The 15,070-nt window shown below is 34.6% G+C and overlaps 1 protein-coding gene across 6 annotated transcripts in view; it reads right to left on the reverse strand.

Moving 5' to 3' along the window:
• Positions 1–242: 242 nt before the first annotated feature.
• The window catches only part of MBNL3 (muscleblind like splicing regulator 3), a 119,784-nt gene continuing 104,956 nt past the window's right edge, over positions 243–15,070 (reverse strand). For 4 of the 6 annotated variants that reach the window (XM_033201876.1, XM_033201871.1, XM_033201875.1 and 1 more), the window contains 5 exons: positions 14,853–15,003; positions 12,849–12,884; positions 10,370–10,464; positions 9,551–9,624; positions 243–7,856 (listed from right to left, as the gene is read on the reverse strand). In XM_033201876.1, the coding sequence (XP_033057767.1) occupies positions 9,568–9,624; positions 10,370–10,464; positions 12,849–12,884; positions 14,853–15,003 (339 nt within the window). In that variant the 3' untranslated portion in view covers positions 243–7,856; positions 9,551–9,567. The remainder of the gene's footprint in view (positions 7,857–9,550; positions 9,625–10,369; positions 10,465–12,848; positions 12,885–14,852; positions 15,004–15,070) is intronic. The other 2 variants (XM_033201873.1, XM_033201872.1) reach the window with 2 other exon arrangements.

Below are 15,070 nucleotides of genomic sequence, written 5' to 3' on the forward strand. Positions count from 1 at the left end.
TGTTAGTAACTTCAATCTTATAGGAGTAATAGGCCTAACACAATGGATATATTATCTACATAATTCAAAATACTGATGGTATATTTGGAAATAAATTTACTTTATGTATGAAATATAACATTGAGCCAACTCAGAAATTTCATTTTAGAATTACTAAATATTAGCATTAATATACTAGAACATAAATAGCCTTCAAGTGAACTCCTAATGTGTGAATATGGATTCATAAAAAAAGACATAACCAAGAAGTTTACGCATTTTATTAAAAGAACAAAAAATAAACATGGAAGTAGCATACTAAAATGAGCTGCATAATGTGCACTTTTAAATATAAACAAGCACTACAGCACTATAACTTGAAAAAAAATCAAAGTGTCTGCAGTTGAGGGAATGAGCTATTGCATTTTGGAGTAAAAATACTATGGGAAAAGTTGGTACTCATGAAATATTCTGGTCATTATTTAAATATGTTACACAGGGCTAATAATTTTCTTATATGTATTTTAATTGCCATTTTCCACCCAAATTATGTGCCTCCATTTTTCACATTATTCCAAATTCTTGTCATATGAATGCACAAATTTAGCCCTTTAAAAAAGAATATATTTAAGAAAATCCTTCAGAAGTTTTTTAATTTAAATGATTGTAATTTGGGAGCATGGGGACAAACGGCTCATTTTCTGTTAAAGCAGCAACAATAATAAAAAGAAACTTATTTTGAAAAGGGCATTCATTCCCATGATCCAGTGATATGATGGTCATATCATTCTCTCAACTGCTAGACACAAAAGACATAGCAACAAAATAATTTGTTTCCATCACTAACAAATAGCATCTCTACACAGAAATAAAGCTCTGGAACCATGCAGTTTTATGACAGATAAATCTTTAGGTTGTGTGTTTTCAGCGAAAAAAAGCACTGCTTAATAGTTGGGTTACTTTTAGGTCTTGTTACAGAGGTATTTTTTTAAAAACTAATATGATGTAGATGCCTAGCAAGGATTTTGCAATATCTTCAAAGAGCTGCGACTTATTTCATAGTGATACTTTTTTTTTTTTTTTACATATACCATAATTGTGGATGGATTCTATTTAAAGATAAAATTTCTCTTCAGTAATACAGCTTTTGAGTATTAGTGATTCTCTTATAGGCAAGAACAAGTAGAAGGGCTGGAAACTGCACAAATTAGTCAAACTAAATACTTTCTTGAGGTTAGTAATAGAGGGCTTTTTTTTTTCTTGGCCTCAGTTACATCCATTTGTTATACTTAATTCCCTAATTTGTCTTACTTATTGAAATACAGCCTCTATGTTGAAACTCCAGAGTACGACCCTGTGGCTGTCAGCATGCACACCATGCCATCTATACATGGGGTATCTTTTGTGATGCTTCTACGGTTATTCCTACTAATTTATAGGTGATTTTTCCCGACTTAAAATGTCATATCTCTATTGACCTTAGAAAAATACATTCTTGAATCTGGCAGATTCAAAAAGAAATGTCCATATCAGTACATAGGTTAAATTGGGAAATTATGTTGAAGATAGGGCTGAAGTTGGAATTCCTAACCACAGAATGAAGGAATGCTTACATTTTATATCAATGGAAATGCTGATCAGATTGTCAGGCTGTTTGTTGTATGGCTAACTCTAAGTGATTATAGGCTGAGGGAAAAGAAAATTCTAGCCAACTGGCCCTGAGGTATTGGACAACTGTAAGGCTTGGATTGCTTTCTGGCTTTGGCTTATTTTTCTTTCTCTGTAAGTGACAACTATCAAAACGAGTAGCAATACCAACTCCACCAACCCCAGGATGGGCTCCTTCTCTAGGTACTCAAAGTACCTGTGGTGATCAAATGCTTAACCTTTCTAACCTTGACCTCTTCTAGGCCTCATTGCCTGGGGCAAAAAGAAAGTTAACTGGCTATCTGTAGGTGGTGTGGGAGCTAAAATTGGCAGAGATGGTCAGATTGAAACATTCTCTTCCAGCTCCTGTGTTATGTAAGATTTTGGCTGGTTCTCTTCTGTTTAGTTAAAACAAAACAGTGGGAGGCTGAAGTGGCACAGTTAAGTACTTTGTAATCTGGTAAAGGTAGGTCAGAAAACAGCTTCCACTGAACAGGTATAATGTAAATAAAGTCAGTTATAAAGTTGTGCCAGCAGCATTTTTTTTTCCTTTGTTGAAGGGAATGAACTGCCCTATGTTGGCCATCCTTAACTGTTAAATATCATCTTTCAATGGTTACCGATTTCGTTTTGGTTACTGGATCTTAAAGGAGGAACAGTGGTCAACATTAACAATTTGTCCATTAAATAACTATTAATTGATAAACATTTTAACTGACACATATATCAGCTGATCACTTTCTGTGAAAGACGAAATCTGATTCTATCATAAAGGTAATATCTATCCTGTAATATATGAGGTATTTCACTGCTTGCAACCACTGAAAAGGGAAAACTTGTTCTAGAAACTGCCTGGTGTGTGTGTGTGTGTGTGTGTGTGTGTGTGTGTGTGTTTATAGTGGGGATTAATTTAAAAAGCAAACAATCTTTGCTAATGATCTTGTTAAAAGATGAAGTTATTCTACTCTTGTTCAATGCTGTTAGCTGAGGTTGACCTGTTACCTGTTACTAGCCTTCTCTTTTGGTGACCTGTAGCAAACCAGAAAGCCTCCATAACAGCAAAGCAACATTATGCTTTAGTTAAGTCTTAGAGCAAAAACACCCTCCTTTTCAAAGCCTTAGAAATAACTCTCTCTTACTAACTTTTCCACTATTATCACAGACTTCTCACATTTAAAAAAAGCTCCAAGGATTGCTTTCATGGACTATGTACATTAAGTGCAAAAAAGGTGTGTCTCACACATCCGCACCCTAACTGAGACAGTCAATTAACTGCAGCATATGTTTCTTAAACACTGTTAAGGGGTCATTCCACAGTATCTTTACGTATAGTTTTAAAAATATGAATTAATTTCCAAAGAGGCTTTAGTCATGCTTTAATCCTCATATAGCTATATTTGCTTATGTAATTACAGAAAACAGAATTTTTGCAGCTACAGCTATGCCACTTGAATAGGGTAACTTTGAATAAAGTTATAAAAAAGTTAGGTAGTGTATTAAAAATTCAATGATTGTGTTTTTAAGTCTAAATACTGTGGAATAACCCTATCCACACAACAAATTCTATAAACTATAAAGCCTGATTCTAGAATCCATGTGTTACAAACTTTTTCACAAAAGTCACACAAGGACACAAATTCAGCTTTTATATATGGGCCTTTGGGTTTAAAAAATAACTCAACCATGTCTGTTTTCATAGTTTTGAGCTGTATTTTCTACATGCTCATACTGTCACAAATCACCTATAGTTTACAAGTAAAATGTTCACATACACAAATGTCTAAAGGTAGCCATGTTGTAATTTTGTTGCCAAAGCAACAACTAAATATAATTAGATAACAATTATTATTTGTATATAAAGTTAAATTTGTTCTTAAATTGTGAACTGTAAAGGATAGTTTTGGACTATAATCTGTATCTTGTCAAACTTCAGTGTCAGTTTAGAACCTAGCTAGGCGGGCAGAATCCATGCAGTAAAAGCTTAAACTTTCTTTAACTTTCCTTCGAAATTAAATTCATTAGTTACTTAGAGCTACAGAAAAGCAATAAAATAAAGCCTTAAAGATGAACAATAAGAAAAATGAAAATATGGTACCAATTAGTGAGTCATATTTACAGTTTGATTAGGCTAGCAACTAAATTTACAGAAGAAGTTGTTATACACTTGGACATGCTATTTATTCTAGTGCCTTCTACACGCACTGGTTAAATGAGGCTACTATCTTAGTATATCTATCCATCAGAAATGGGAAATCAGATTTCCCTCATAAATTTTGCCTATTTCTGTTTCAATGTGTGTGAAATGTATTTTAGAGAAAAATAATGAGGATTTCAGTTTCCAATCATTCTGTACCTCATAGCCTACCCTACAGACTAAAGGAACTCAGAAAACTCGTGGCTGCATTTTACCTAAGAGCATCCTTATCTATACTCTTCAAAGAGGGGGACAAAGAACCAAATAACATTTCAAGTAGCACATTAACGTTCTCTCCTATTTAATAAAATGTAATGTAAATGTCATTCCTTATTCAGACATCACTATGCTTATTGGTAATGCTACTTAAAACAGATTCAAGTTGCAAAGATTAATTTCATTCGGTTTCTGCTGATGGTAGGGAGGAGGTACTTGCTTTTTCCCAAATTGGAGAGCAGGTGAGCTGAGGCCCTCCCATTAGTGAACACCGCCTAGCGGTATAGGACAACACTTATGGCAAGATCAAAGTGCTTCAGCATGTTCAAAAATGTATGAAGAAAATTGATGGGGTAGAGAGAAGATGACTTTCCACATCATGATTAACTACAAATTAAAGCCTCTGATCTAGATAAGTGAAATGAAATGCCACTGCCGGTTGTGGAATCATGCTCCAATTACAAAAGTAAATACTGTATTTAAATAGCAATTTTATGAATCTATTTATTTTAATTTAATCTTAATCCCTCTTTAAAATATACGTATGTTATGGTCACGTAGTACTTTTTTAAAAGTTGACACTACTAAATCCCTCTTAAAGGTAACTTTTAGATTATTTTCTCTGTATACATGACCCGTTTTATCCAAGTTTCAGCACTCTTGCATATTTTTTGCAAGAGGCTGAGAAAAATGGAAAACAATAAATTTGGATAAATAGAGGCCCCTGTAAAATAGAAAGCTTATAAAATGTTAACTAAGAATCATAAGTGATTAGAATTTTATATATACAATTCATCCAGTAAATTTTTGTTTAGAGTCACTGATTAGTTTTGTGACTTGTCTTTTTAAATGGAAATTTATAGTCTAATGACTTATCTTTCTTTTCTTTTCTTGAATAAAGATAATTTGAATAAGTCATTGCACATCTAGTTCAAAGAGTGCTATCTTAAAATTGTATTTTTTTCTCAAAACTCTATTGAATTTGATCAAAACTTTAGGGCTCTGAGCTTTCTTTCTTTAAATTCATTTACGAAACAACTTTTAAAATGCCAACGATGTAGAAAATTGTGGCACCAAAAATACAATGGCCCTAAATATTCCTCACTGAACCTTTTACTTTAAAGTAAGTCATTGTTAATGTCTTCCAGTGCTTAACGCAACATGAAAACAGCTGTACTCTAGGTCTATTATCTATGGTTTATGTACATCTTTGCCCAAAGTTGAAAAAGTTAAGTAAGATAGTTCACTGCATGCAGATGTCAAACTATACAAAAGTTCATTTTGCACAAAAAAGTTCTTGTCTCCTTTAAGAAATATATCCAGACTAGCTCAGGTGCATCCCTCCTGGATTCAGGTAGTCAGATCCGCCCTTCTGGAGAGGCACTGGCACAGATCATACAAAACTCAGTTCCATACAGGAGGAATTTCAAAAAGGCATACAGTACTTTCTTCTATAGCAATGTTAAGATTTAAGAAACAGAAATTAACTGGTTCAAAGAGTCCGTAGGTAAGAGTCAGGACAACTCTTGATCTCTAATTCCACGCAACACTGTCAACAGCTGACAATGGCTCAATACAAGCAAGACTGTTTAGAAAGCACTGTTGATCAGGATTTGGATGGATAATTAAGATCAACAGAGTATCAATTCCCAGAAAGCTAATTTTGCTCTCTCGCATTCTGAGCCAAATGGGTCTGCTTTGGGAGAGAGCATCAAATGTTCTGAAGCACAAACAATGTGAAAAGGAGGAACAATGGGAAGCAGGAGATATTTCTAGTTCCCACAATGGCTAAGGTAGCCTTTGGCAAGTCAAATGCCCCTGGATTCAGTTCCATCAACTATGAAAAGGATTTTGCTAACTCCATTGTTCTGTGATTCGAACACTTCTAGCCAGCTTAAGTTATCCTCAATCAGATTTGCTTTTTACTTGTCATATTCATGAAGGAGAAAAACAATTATATATATATACACATATATATGTATATATATGATGGTTTTATACTTTCTGGTGGAAGAACACCTATTTACTAGAAAATATTAAATCTATTACTTGATGTAAAATCTCATGTTTCCACCACTGTATAATAACATTAATAACTGAGTAGAGTGGATGAGATATGTCACACACCACAGGAATTATTTGGTTGTAAAATTCTTTCATAAGGATTAGTAATGTGAATTCAGCTGAGCTCTGTGGAGTATAGCTACTCTGTCTCATTCAAAGGGTGCTAAAACCCTCTCTATTGTCATTTTCAAACATATATAAAGGCAAACAAATCTAAACAAGCAAAAAAAGGCTTGGTTATGATGTGAGAGGGTCTGATGTTAAAGTTTGGGCAGGGGCACACTTGCCATATATCACAGGTGCTTTCTCCTTCACTGAACTGTTTAACAAAACGAAATTCAGTTGAACCGAAGCTAAAGACAACTACAACCATCTTTCCCAGTTCTTTTGAATAAATCAAGGAATAATTGTAAGTGCTTCCCTGTTCCCTGTCCTAGCCATTTCTCCAAGCCTGTACTCAGGCTCCCTCTGTGATCAATAGAGAAGACTGTCCATTGGGGAGGAAAGTCCTTATTTGTAACCAATTCTCTTTCACCCTGACTGACTTTTGCTAGATTGCTTTTTACTTGTTATTCAAAGAGTAGTCTAAAGAGCATGAGCCATTTGCATTTGGAAAATGGCATTTGTGTAAAAGGTGACATTGCCATGGTTTTACACACTTTCCTCGAGTACGTAAAAACTATCTCCACGCCCCCATCTCTGTTTGATTTATAACTTGTAATTAGCATATTTTTAAGCTCCCAAGTACCAGTTTCTCAGCTGAAGATGACAAATGGCTGAGTTTTAGACACTCAACCTAGGAGATAGGATTCTCAAGCCACACACACAAAAAGTCTAATGGGCACTTTACATAATTTTTACTATAAATGCTGAGAAATTCATTTAAAGGTAAAGTCTTATTTTCCAAGGTATTTAAGAAGAGTGAAATAGGGGTTAATGTTTTATGAAGTTCTCTGCTTTGTGCAGGTAATTATTTCCCTCTTTAAAAAATCTAGCAATTTGATTGTATTATGCAACATCAGATCTGCAGGTACAAATTATACACATGCATGTTAATGAACAGGTTTTGTGCACATTCAAAAGTGAGGCGTTTTAAATGTCAGTCCCAAGAAACCTACAGAAATATTCTAAAGAAAGACAGCATATTTGCATGAACCTGTCATGGTTTTAAGCACATATAGTTCTGTTCCCCACTAATAACACTTTAGTTGAAATCAAACACCACACATATACGGCAAAACACTACAGTATGTAAAAACCTAACACAGCACAACACAATACAAGAAATAGTACTGAATATATTTGTTACATCCTGAATCAAACCAATAGACTATCTTGTAAACAAAATAGTAAGGTAACACTCAAAAACAGATGAACAATTTATCCACCAAGAATGTATATAGTAAGCCAACAGCTCACTGTGGAAATACACTTAGCATGGTTATTAGAAAATCACAAAGAGTAATGTAACAAGTTACCAAATTTTATGGTCATGTTCTGCTTGATAATTCAAATAGGATGGATGGTAGTTACTAGTTTTCTATTGTGTTGTTTTAACATATCCATTGATTTTTAATGCTTTATTTTTTATCTGAATTTGCTGGCTGGCAGGTTTGCTTTGCTTAATACATTGACTGCAACACGCTTATTGTTGTGTTGGTAGAATAAGACATATGAGAAAATATATAGAAAGGCCATATGGAGGTTTCCATGGAAAGATTCTGATACTCCATAACTCTGCTGTTCAGAATTTCAGCTGAAATGGAAAAAAAAAAAAGAAAGAAAGGGTGAGAAATATTGAAAGGTTATTGAATGAAGAGTCAGGAGAGTGTGGTGGGTCTTGTTCCAGTTCTGTCTGTTAACAGTGCCAAAATATCCCCAATCTGAATTTCATATTGAAATGGGGCTTTTGAGAATGATCATCAAAGAACCATGTATCTATGATAGTCTATGATACCCTTTGAGTGCTAATGTGGAGAACTGTCCTAACAGAGATGCACTCCAATGTTTAAGGCATTATTTATCTACTCAATGCCAATACTTTTTGTTGAGCGTACACCCATGTGTCCACCTTTCAACTGGCATGTACTGAGAAAACATGTTTGATACTGAACATTTTGAAATATGCAAATATTAAATACACTTTCAACTTTTTCTCTGAATGTTTTAGAGCCATGTAGAAATAGCCTACCTGTGAAATCTGGGTATTGTATTGTACAAAATTACATTTTGGAATTTTAGAGAAATTTTCAGCACCTATTATGTATTGAAGTGATTATGTTCTGCCAAATACCTCTACATTTTCTAACGAAATCAAGCAAGAAGGAATCACTCTTCCCAAACATGCTCTGTTGGAAAGTTAATTTGACAACTTTTGTTTACCTTGATGTAAAGCAGCCCATGAAAGTTGGACAAGTGTTGGCAAAACCCACATTATCATGTTTAGTGCTATTCCCAAGTTGCCACTATCCCAAATGACACCCCTGTAAACAATTACAATTTATAGCTCCTTCAGTTATCCCATGTGCTCAAAGGTGCCTTTTAAAATCCTTCCTTATGATTGAGGGGACCTATTTATTAAATGTCCAGTTGGCTATCTGCTCTGTCCAGAACACTTAGTGTTCTAAGCCTGTGTGTCCTCAGCAGGAAAGAAGGGCTAGCTGGGATCTGGGGAACTAGTTAACTAGGGAACAGAACTGCTGCCTCCTTCCACCAAATGAAACACACCAGGTGTGAGAACTTCAAACTTTCAATGACGAAGGTATGTAATTCAGAGTTGGTACACTATTTTAGTTAGTCCCTAGAATTAATTAAAATACCTAGGAATCTTAAGTGGCTTCAGAAGTCACATGTTCTTAAGTGAATGATTGCTCAAATGAAGTGTGTGCCATGATGAACACCAGGCAAAGAGGAGATTGAAGGTGAAGGAGAAAAAGAAAAATCCCACAACAACAAAACTTTTAAAAAAGAGACATGATTGGAATGAAAATAATGACTCAGTTACTAAACTATGTCACTCAAAATTCAATACAATGTCACATGAGAGGCATAGTGCTTACTGTGTTTAACATAATCCTATCAGTCAAATTCTGAAAATTCTTGTTTGATCTCCAAAAATAATGAAGCTATAAAGTAGTTAAAGAATTACAATTCAAAAGTAATCTGTGCCTCTGTCTAACAAATCATATATTCCTTTAATAACAGGAAAACATTTAAGAATGTGTTAGCTCATTGAGAAAATACAGTACCAGCTGTCATTGCCATATAAAAGATACTGCATATTTGCACTCACATTTCAATTTGGAAAATTTATAATGTGTAAATCAAGCTCTATGTCACAAGCAATGTCTATGAATGAAAATACTTACCAAAGCCTTTTAGCAAGTGTAATGTGTAAATAAAATATGTAGCCTATAAATATTATTTATATTAATACTTAAAGAAACTTACTGTTCTACTGGGAACTTCTACATCTGTGAAACAAACATGCTGCTATTCAGTTCATCTATTGATAAGTGGGGTATCTATAGTAGTAAAAAAGATTTTAGATTAAAATAGTTTCTTGAGAGAATTCTGTTTATGTTGTTATATATGTGGAACTTTTCGTCTATAAGCATGGTTTCCACTTTAATAAAGCAAAATGGCCCTAATATTATACAATAATTATCATATGTATCTCCTTATAATTTCAAGACTCCCCCCAAACTTATAATTTGCCTTGTGAACTCTGCCTAGAAATACCTAAAGCAAATAAAAATCAAAACGACAAGCACATCTAATGTCCATATGAGAAGGAACTTCTGATATAATCACTGGGAAATGATAAAGATATCCATGTCTTGGAAAGAAATGTGATATTTTGTTTTCTCTCCAGTGGATCTGAAGGTAAAGGTGATGACTGTACTAAGCCAAAGTTTAAACACAATAATCAAAAATGGCAGTAAAATAAATTCTCTTGACCAATGAGGAAGCATTTAAGTAATATTAAGTATATACATTTGAGGATTGGTGTGTTACCAGTAATTAAATATAGAATATCAAGAGCAACATCTGGTAACCAATTAAAAATGAGCAAAACTCCTCTGATTCATCTTGAGATGAACAGCAAAGCACATATAGCACTCTAGAATATACACAAAAATAAAAATTCTAAATGTAACAATGGCTTAAGAAACACATAAGAATCTCACCAATCCAAAAAGCATATACTGTGCATTACCAAAACATTGTAGTTATCTCTATCTGAACAGCTGAAATAAATGGCCAAACCTGATTGCCTGTAGTTGGTGCAGCGAAGGGAACGCTGGTGGCAGGTGTTGTTGCTGCAGACACAGTGGTAGGTGTAGCACCGTGCATCATGGGCACTTTCAGTTGAAAACCATAGAAGCAACATACAGGAGGGTAGAGGATTTATGCAACCATGACATTTACGATGGAATGAGGTGTGGTAGGTATCACAGCAGCAAGCCATGTGACATCATAATGACGAATACATCAGGGTGTTCATGCAATCACAGTCAGTGCAAAGCAACACAGCATGGAAGGGGGAAAATTAAAAAGAGAAAAGGGGAAAGCCAATTATAGTTACCAATATGGAAAATGGAACCATTCTCAACATTTAGTAAGGTTTTGAGCAGAATCCCATTGCAGTTTACTCAAAAGGCTAAATTTTCAGAAGGGGCTATAATGAATGCATATGAAAACAAAAATCCAATGTTACAAGAGCTATCTTTCTGAAGCTAGTTAAGCAGACAAGTAACTGGATTGCGCATTCAAAATGGAATTAAGGAATCATAAATTGGAATTTAGGTTCACTGACTTATGGACATGAATGCCGTCACTAGATCTGCAGGTGCAAATGGACAGTTATATGTATACTTACCCAATCTGCATGCAAAGACATGGTAGGTAGACTGGTTGGTGTGTGGTAGGGGGGCAGATATGAAGAATACAGTGAACTATGCATGCAGGTTTTTAAGTACACCTCTGGCAAACTCCTGGGAAACTTTGGCCATTTATCAAACAAATACATGGAGTACTTCATAGTAAATCTTGTCTTCATAGCAACTATTATAGCTACAATGGTTAGCAGCTGTGAAATCTCTTGCAGGATGTTTTATCTTTGCCTTTTCTAGTTCCTATCTCTTTTAGAAAGTGTTTTGGGTGCTTTCTGATGTCTAGCTCATTTCAGAAACCAAACCAGGGAATTCATGTGTGAATGGCAATGTGTGAATGGCAAGCACACATATGTAATAATTTATCATGTCTACATCGATTGAATTCAGATTTTCTGAAAGTCTACAGAGAAAATGAATGGCCAGGGAAAAATTAACATGTGCAATACCATAGAAACCGAAAATGTACCCCAAATGGTGATTAACAAAAACTCCATAGTTATCCCTTCCACTTATCTCTAGTTACCCATTACCCAGAGTCATCCCTGTTGTCTTACATGCCAATTCTAAAAACACTCTTGTTTTCCATTTGGGAGTGCAGCAATTTACAGGAAGCAGACCCACTAAAGAATGCAATTTGCATTCCTAAGCAAAGCTCTAAAGGTGAAAGGACAAGAGAGCATCTTCAAGAAAACTGTCACAAAATATGAAGGCAAAGACACATTTCTCAAACTTGCAGAAGTCTGTTCTGATTGTACACATTATGATTACAATGTATACATATTGTGCTCCTGTTGGTATTAATGGAAATGTTTATTAATTCCTACAGAAGACAGTCAAACCCTCCCTAACAAGGTCCTCACCTCCATTGCCAGGGTTTAGATCTCGCTATGTTAGTGAGTGCTGATACTATGTGGTTGTCATTTTGAACTTATTCTCAAGAAGCCTGTTAGTAGTGCTTTTGGGGCTCTGCATCTACTCTGGTCCACCAAGGTGATAAACGTCAATTTGTTGCCAACTCTCAAAAGGGATGGGATAGCCTGGATTGATGTGAGATGGTAGAGTGGGACGGGGTGGGATCATTTCTCCTTGCATAGAACAGAGCTATTTTCTCCTGGTCTGTTCCTTGTGCCCATGAGGACTGTAGGAGCTGTGAACTCCCCACTCCTTCCTCTTGATCTTCAGTATTAGGGCTGTATAAAATGGGTCAGAGATGGCTATCATATTGTGTTAGTGGCTAACGAAAGGATCTGTGTGCAACTGCTTGTTAAAAATCACATAACACCCAAAGAGTCATTTTGAAATGATTCTGTTGTGCCTAGCTTCTATGCCAATGGTGCCTCAGGCTAGAACACTACAGGATTTATTACACAACACTGCAGAATCCTCTGGCTTTGCTGAACTCATCCTCTGGCAACATGGGAACATTGAATGCTTTAAGTTGTATAGATAACTTTTTCAGGGGGGAATTGTTTCATTGTACTTTACAAGTTATACATTTTAAGTATTTTACAATTTTTAAATAATACATGTTAAGCAAAGAACAAAACTGCCCAGTCTGGCTAGTTTCAAATATTGAAAAAGAAACTTTTTAATATTTCAGTTGCTATTATTAGGGTAGAAATAGAGAAATGACAGGGCCAGCATTTGGCCACAGTGGCAACCAACTAGGACTTGAGAAAGTAGGACTATTTTGATGCTACAAAGACATAAAACAGAAAGCACCATGTTAAACCTTAACACACTCAGAAAATTTCCAGTCACATCTTTCAGTCATTCATCTTTCATAGTCACAACAGAAAAACACATTTTTTCAGATTAGAAAATGTTGATAATTTTTGTAGAAAACCTACCAATATTTGAAGCTGGTGCCATGCACAGTATTGGCCCTGTACACCATGCAGAAAAGCGTGGAAAGTAAATAAAAGAGATATTTGATTATTAAGGATTTACTGATAGAAATACATTTTAACAGAAAGATTATTTCTTTGCAATATCAATTACTCAGCACATGCAAGTCCAACAATCTCTCATGTTTACAATTACAGATTAGCTCTAAGGTCACAAACCCAGGTAATCAAAATAATTCTTGGATTCTTAGGTACAAAATGAGCTATAATTTTTCTTTAAAAGAATTAACTCAAATTACATATTTATTGTGGACAAATACATCCTAAATAATTTTTATAATAAGGAGGAGAATTTTAATTTATTACACATATCATTTTCTAAATATGCTCCAGAATCTTGTATCTGGTGTCTGTATTTCTATTTAGAGTATTAATCTGTTAACACTGTCTCCTCCACTGTCTCATAGTCAATAGGACTCGACTATGAATATATGGCAAACAGGTTCCATTAAGGGAAACCTCTTAGCTGGACAGGCTTTTTATGTTGCTACTAATCAATTGGAAGGGAATTTTTCTGAAATTTTTGCTTATGAAACTAGATTTCATGTTGGCCAAATCTTGCAAAAAATTTAAACTTGGAAACAAAGTAACTGTAGTATTAAGAAAACCTAAGATGAACAGCATAAATTTTATTATATTCAACTACCTTGACTAGACTTCCAGGGCTACTGAATTCATTCCACAGCTATAATACAAATTGGAAGTAGCCAAGGTAGAGTGATCTAACGCGTAGGTAAATTACCACAATTTTTGAAGAAAAAAAATGCTAGGAATAAAGTCATGTCAACTCATACTGGTTTTCTCTTTTACTCTGTAGACATTATGTGTTTTCTTCTTAAGTTGGGAGAAAATATCTAAATTATTAGATATCAGTGGTTACTTATCATAAGGGATGTAAGAAAGTGCTGAAGAATTCCTTATTTCCTCTCAGAAACTATCATATAAATGTATATAAATTGTATAATTTAAATGATGGCATGAAGGACTACTGTGGCTAGTAATTAAAGACTGGTGTTTTACGGTACCTTTCAAAATTAATTAACTGATTAATTTACTAATTAACCAATAAGTTTTCTCAAGTCTGGGTATTAACAAGGATTTCTAAATTTTTTTAAAACATGTGTTATTTTCATTTAAAAATAGTTTCCAATCTTGGGCATTTAGCATTCTGTCAAAAAAAAAAAAAAAGAAAAAAGAAAAAAAATGCTGTACTCTCAATGGTTAGAATTTTCAATTTATTCTTAAGAGACTATATGCTCATTCTTTAACTACTAAACCACTGGAAGAAAATTATTTTCCCCCCAGTATATGATACCTAATTGAACAAATTTCTGGCTTAATATTTTCTATTCAACTTGGTGTAAAATAGGCTATTAAATATAGCTGAATGTAGGAGATAACAAAATATGCTGCAAAATGTCAGAAAAGATAAACTGCTATGTATTTTATATTAACTGATTCAAGAGTTACAGGCTAAAACTATCTGTTTAATCTATATTATACTATATTATGCATTTAAGGGTAGTTTTATTTTAACTACCTTTGGCATATCAAAGATATATTGACAACGCATTTCCATAATATCGAAGCTGGGAGTTTTCTCCTTTTTTTTTTTTTTCCAACAACACTCTATTGTTTGTGACAGTGATACCTGAGAGTCAAGGAATTAGTTTGAGACTGAACCAAGTGAATTAATCATAAGCAAAAACCAAGAAATGCTAAAAAGAAAAATGTTGATACCTTTTCCTAGTTTGATTTCAAACCATGAATTTTCATGACTTATAGAAAAACAAGTAGTTCTAGATACTAGCAGATAAGCATAACTTCCTTGTTTTGTTTTTAATCAAAATACATGTCCTCCTATAAAAGCTCTTTGAAAGCTGCTTTGCATTGTATACATTCACAACATCACCAAACTCGCCGCAGTGCCCAGAGCTGTGTTCTCACCTGCAGGGATAAATGCCGGCTGTGGGAGCTGCAGGTTAGTCAGAGCCTGTTGGCAGTGGAAAACAGTGGGATTAAAGACCGGGGTGGCACCACTGGGCTTTTCCAGTGCTGATCTCTTTGGTATCAGTTGCAGTGTACCAGGCTGCAGGGCCTGTGGGGGGAGAGATGGTACTAGTACTAGAGAAAGTAACAAATGTACTCAAACCAAGCAAGCACCA

Source organism: Trachypithecus francoisi, unplaced genomic scaffold (assembly GCF_009764315.1).
Source record: "Trachypithecus francoisi isolate TF-2019V2 unplaced genomic scaffold, Tfra_2.0 Lachesis_group6, whole genome shotgun sequence".
NCBI lineage: Eukaryota > Metazoa > Chordata > Mammalia > Primates > Cercopithecidae > Trachypithecus > Trachypithecus francoisi.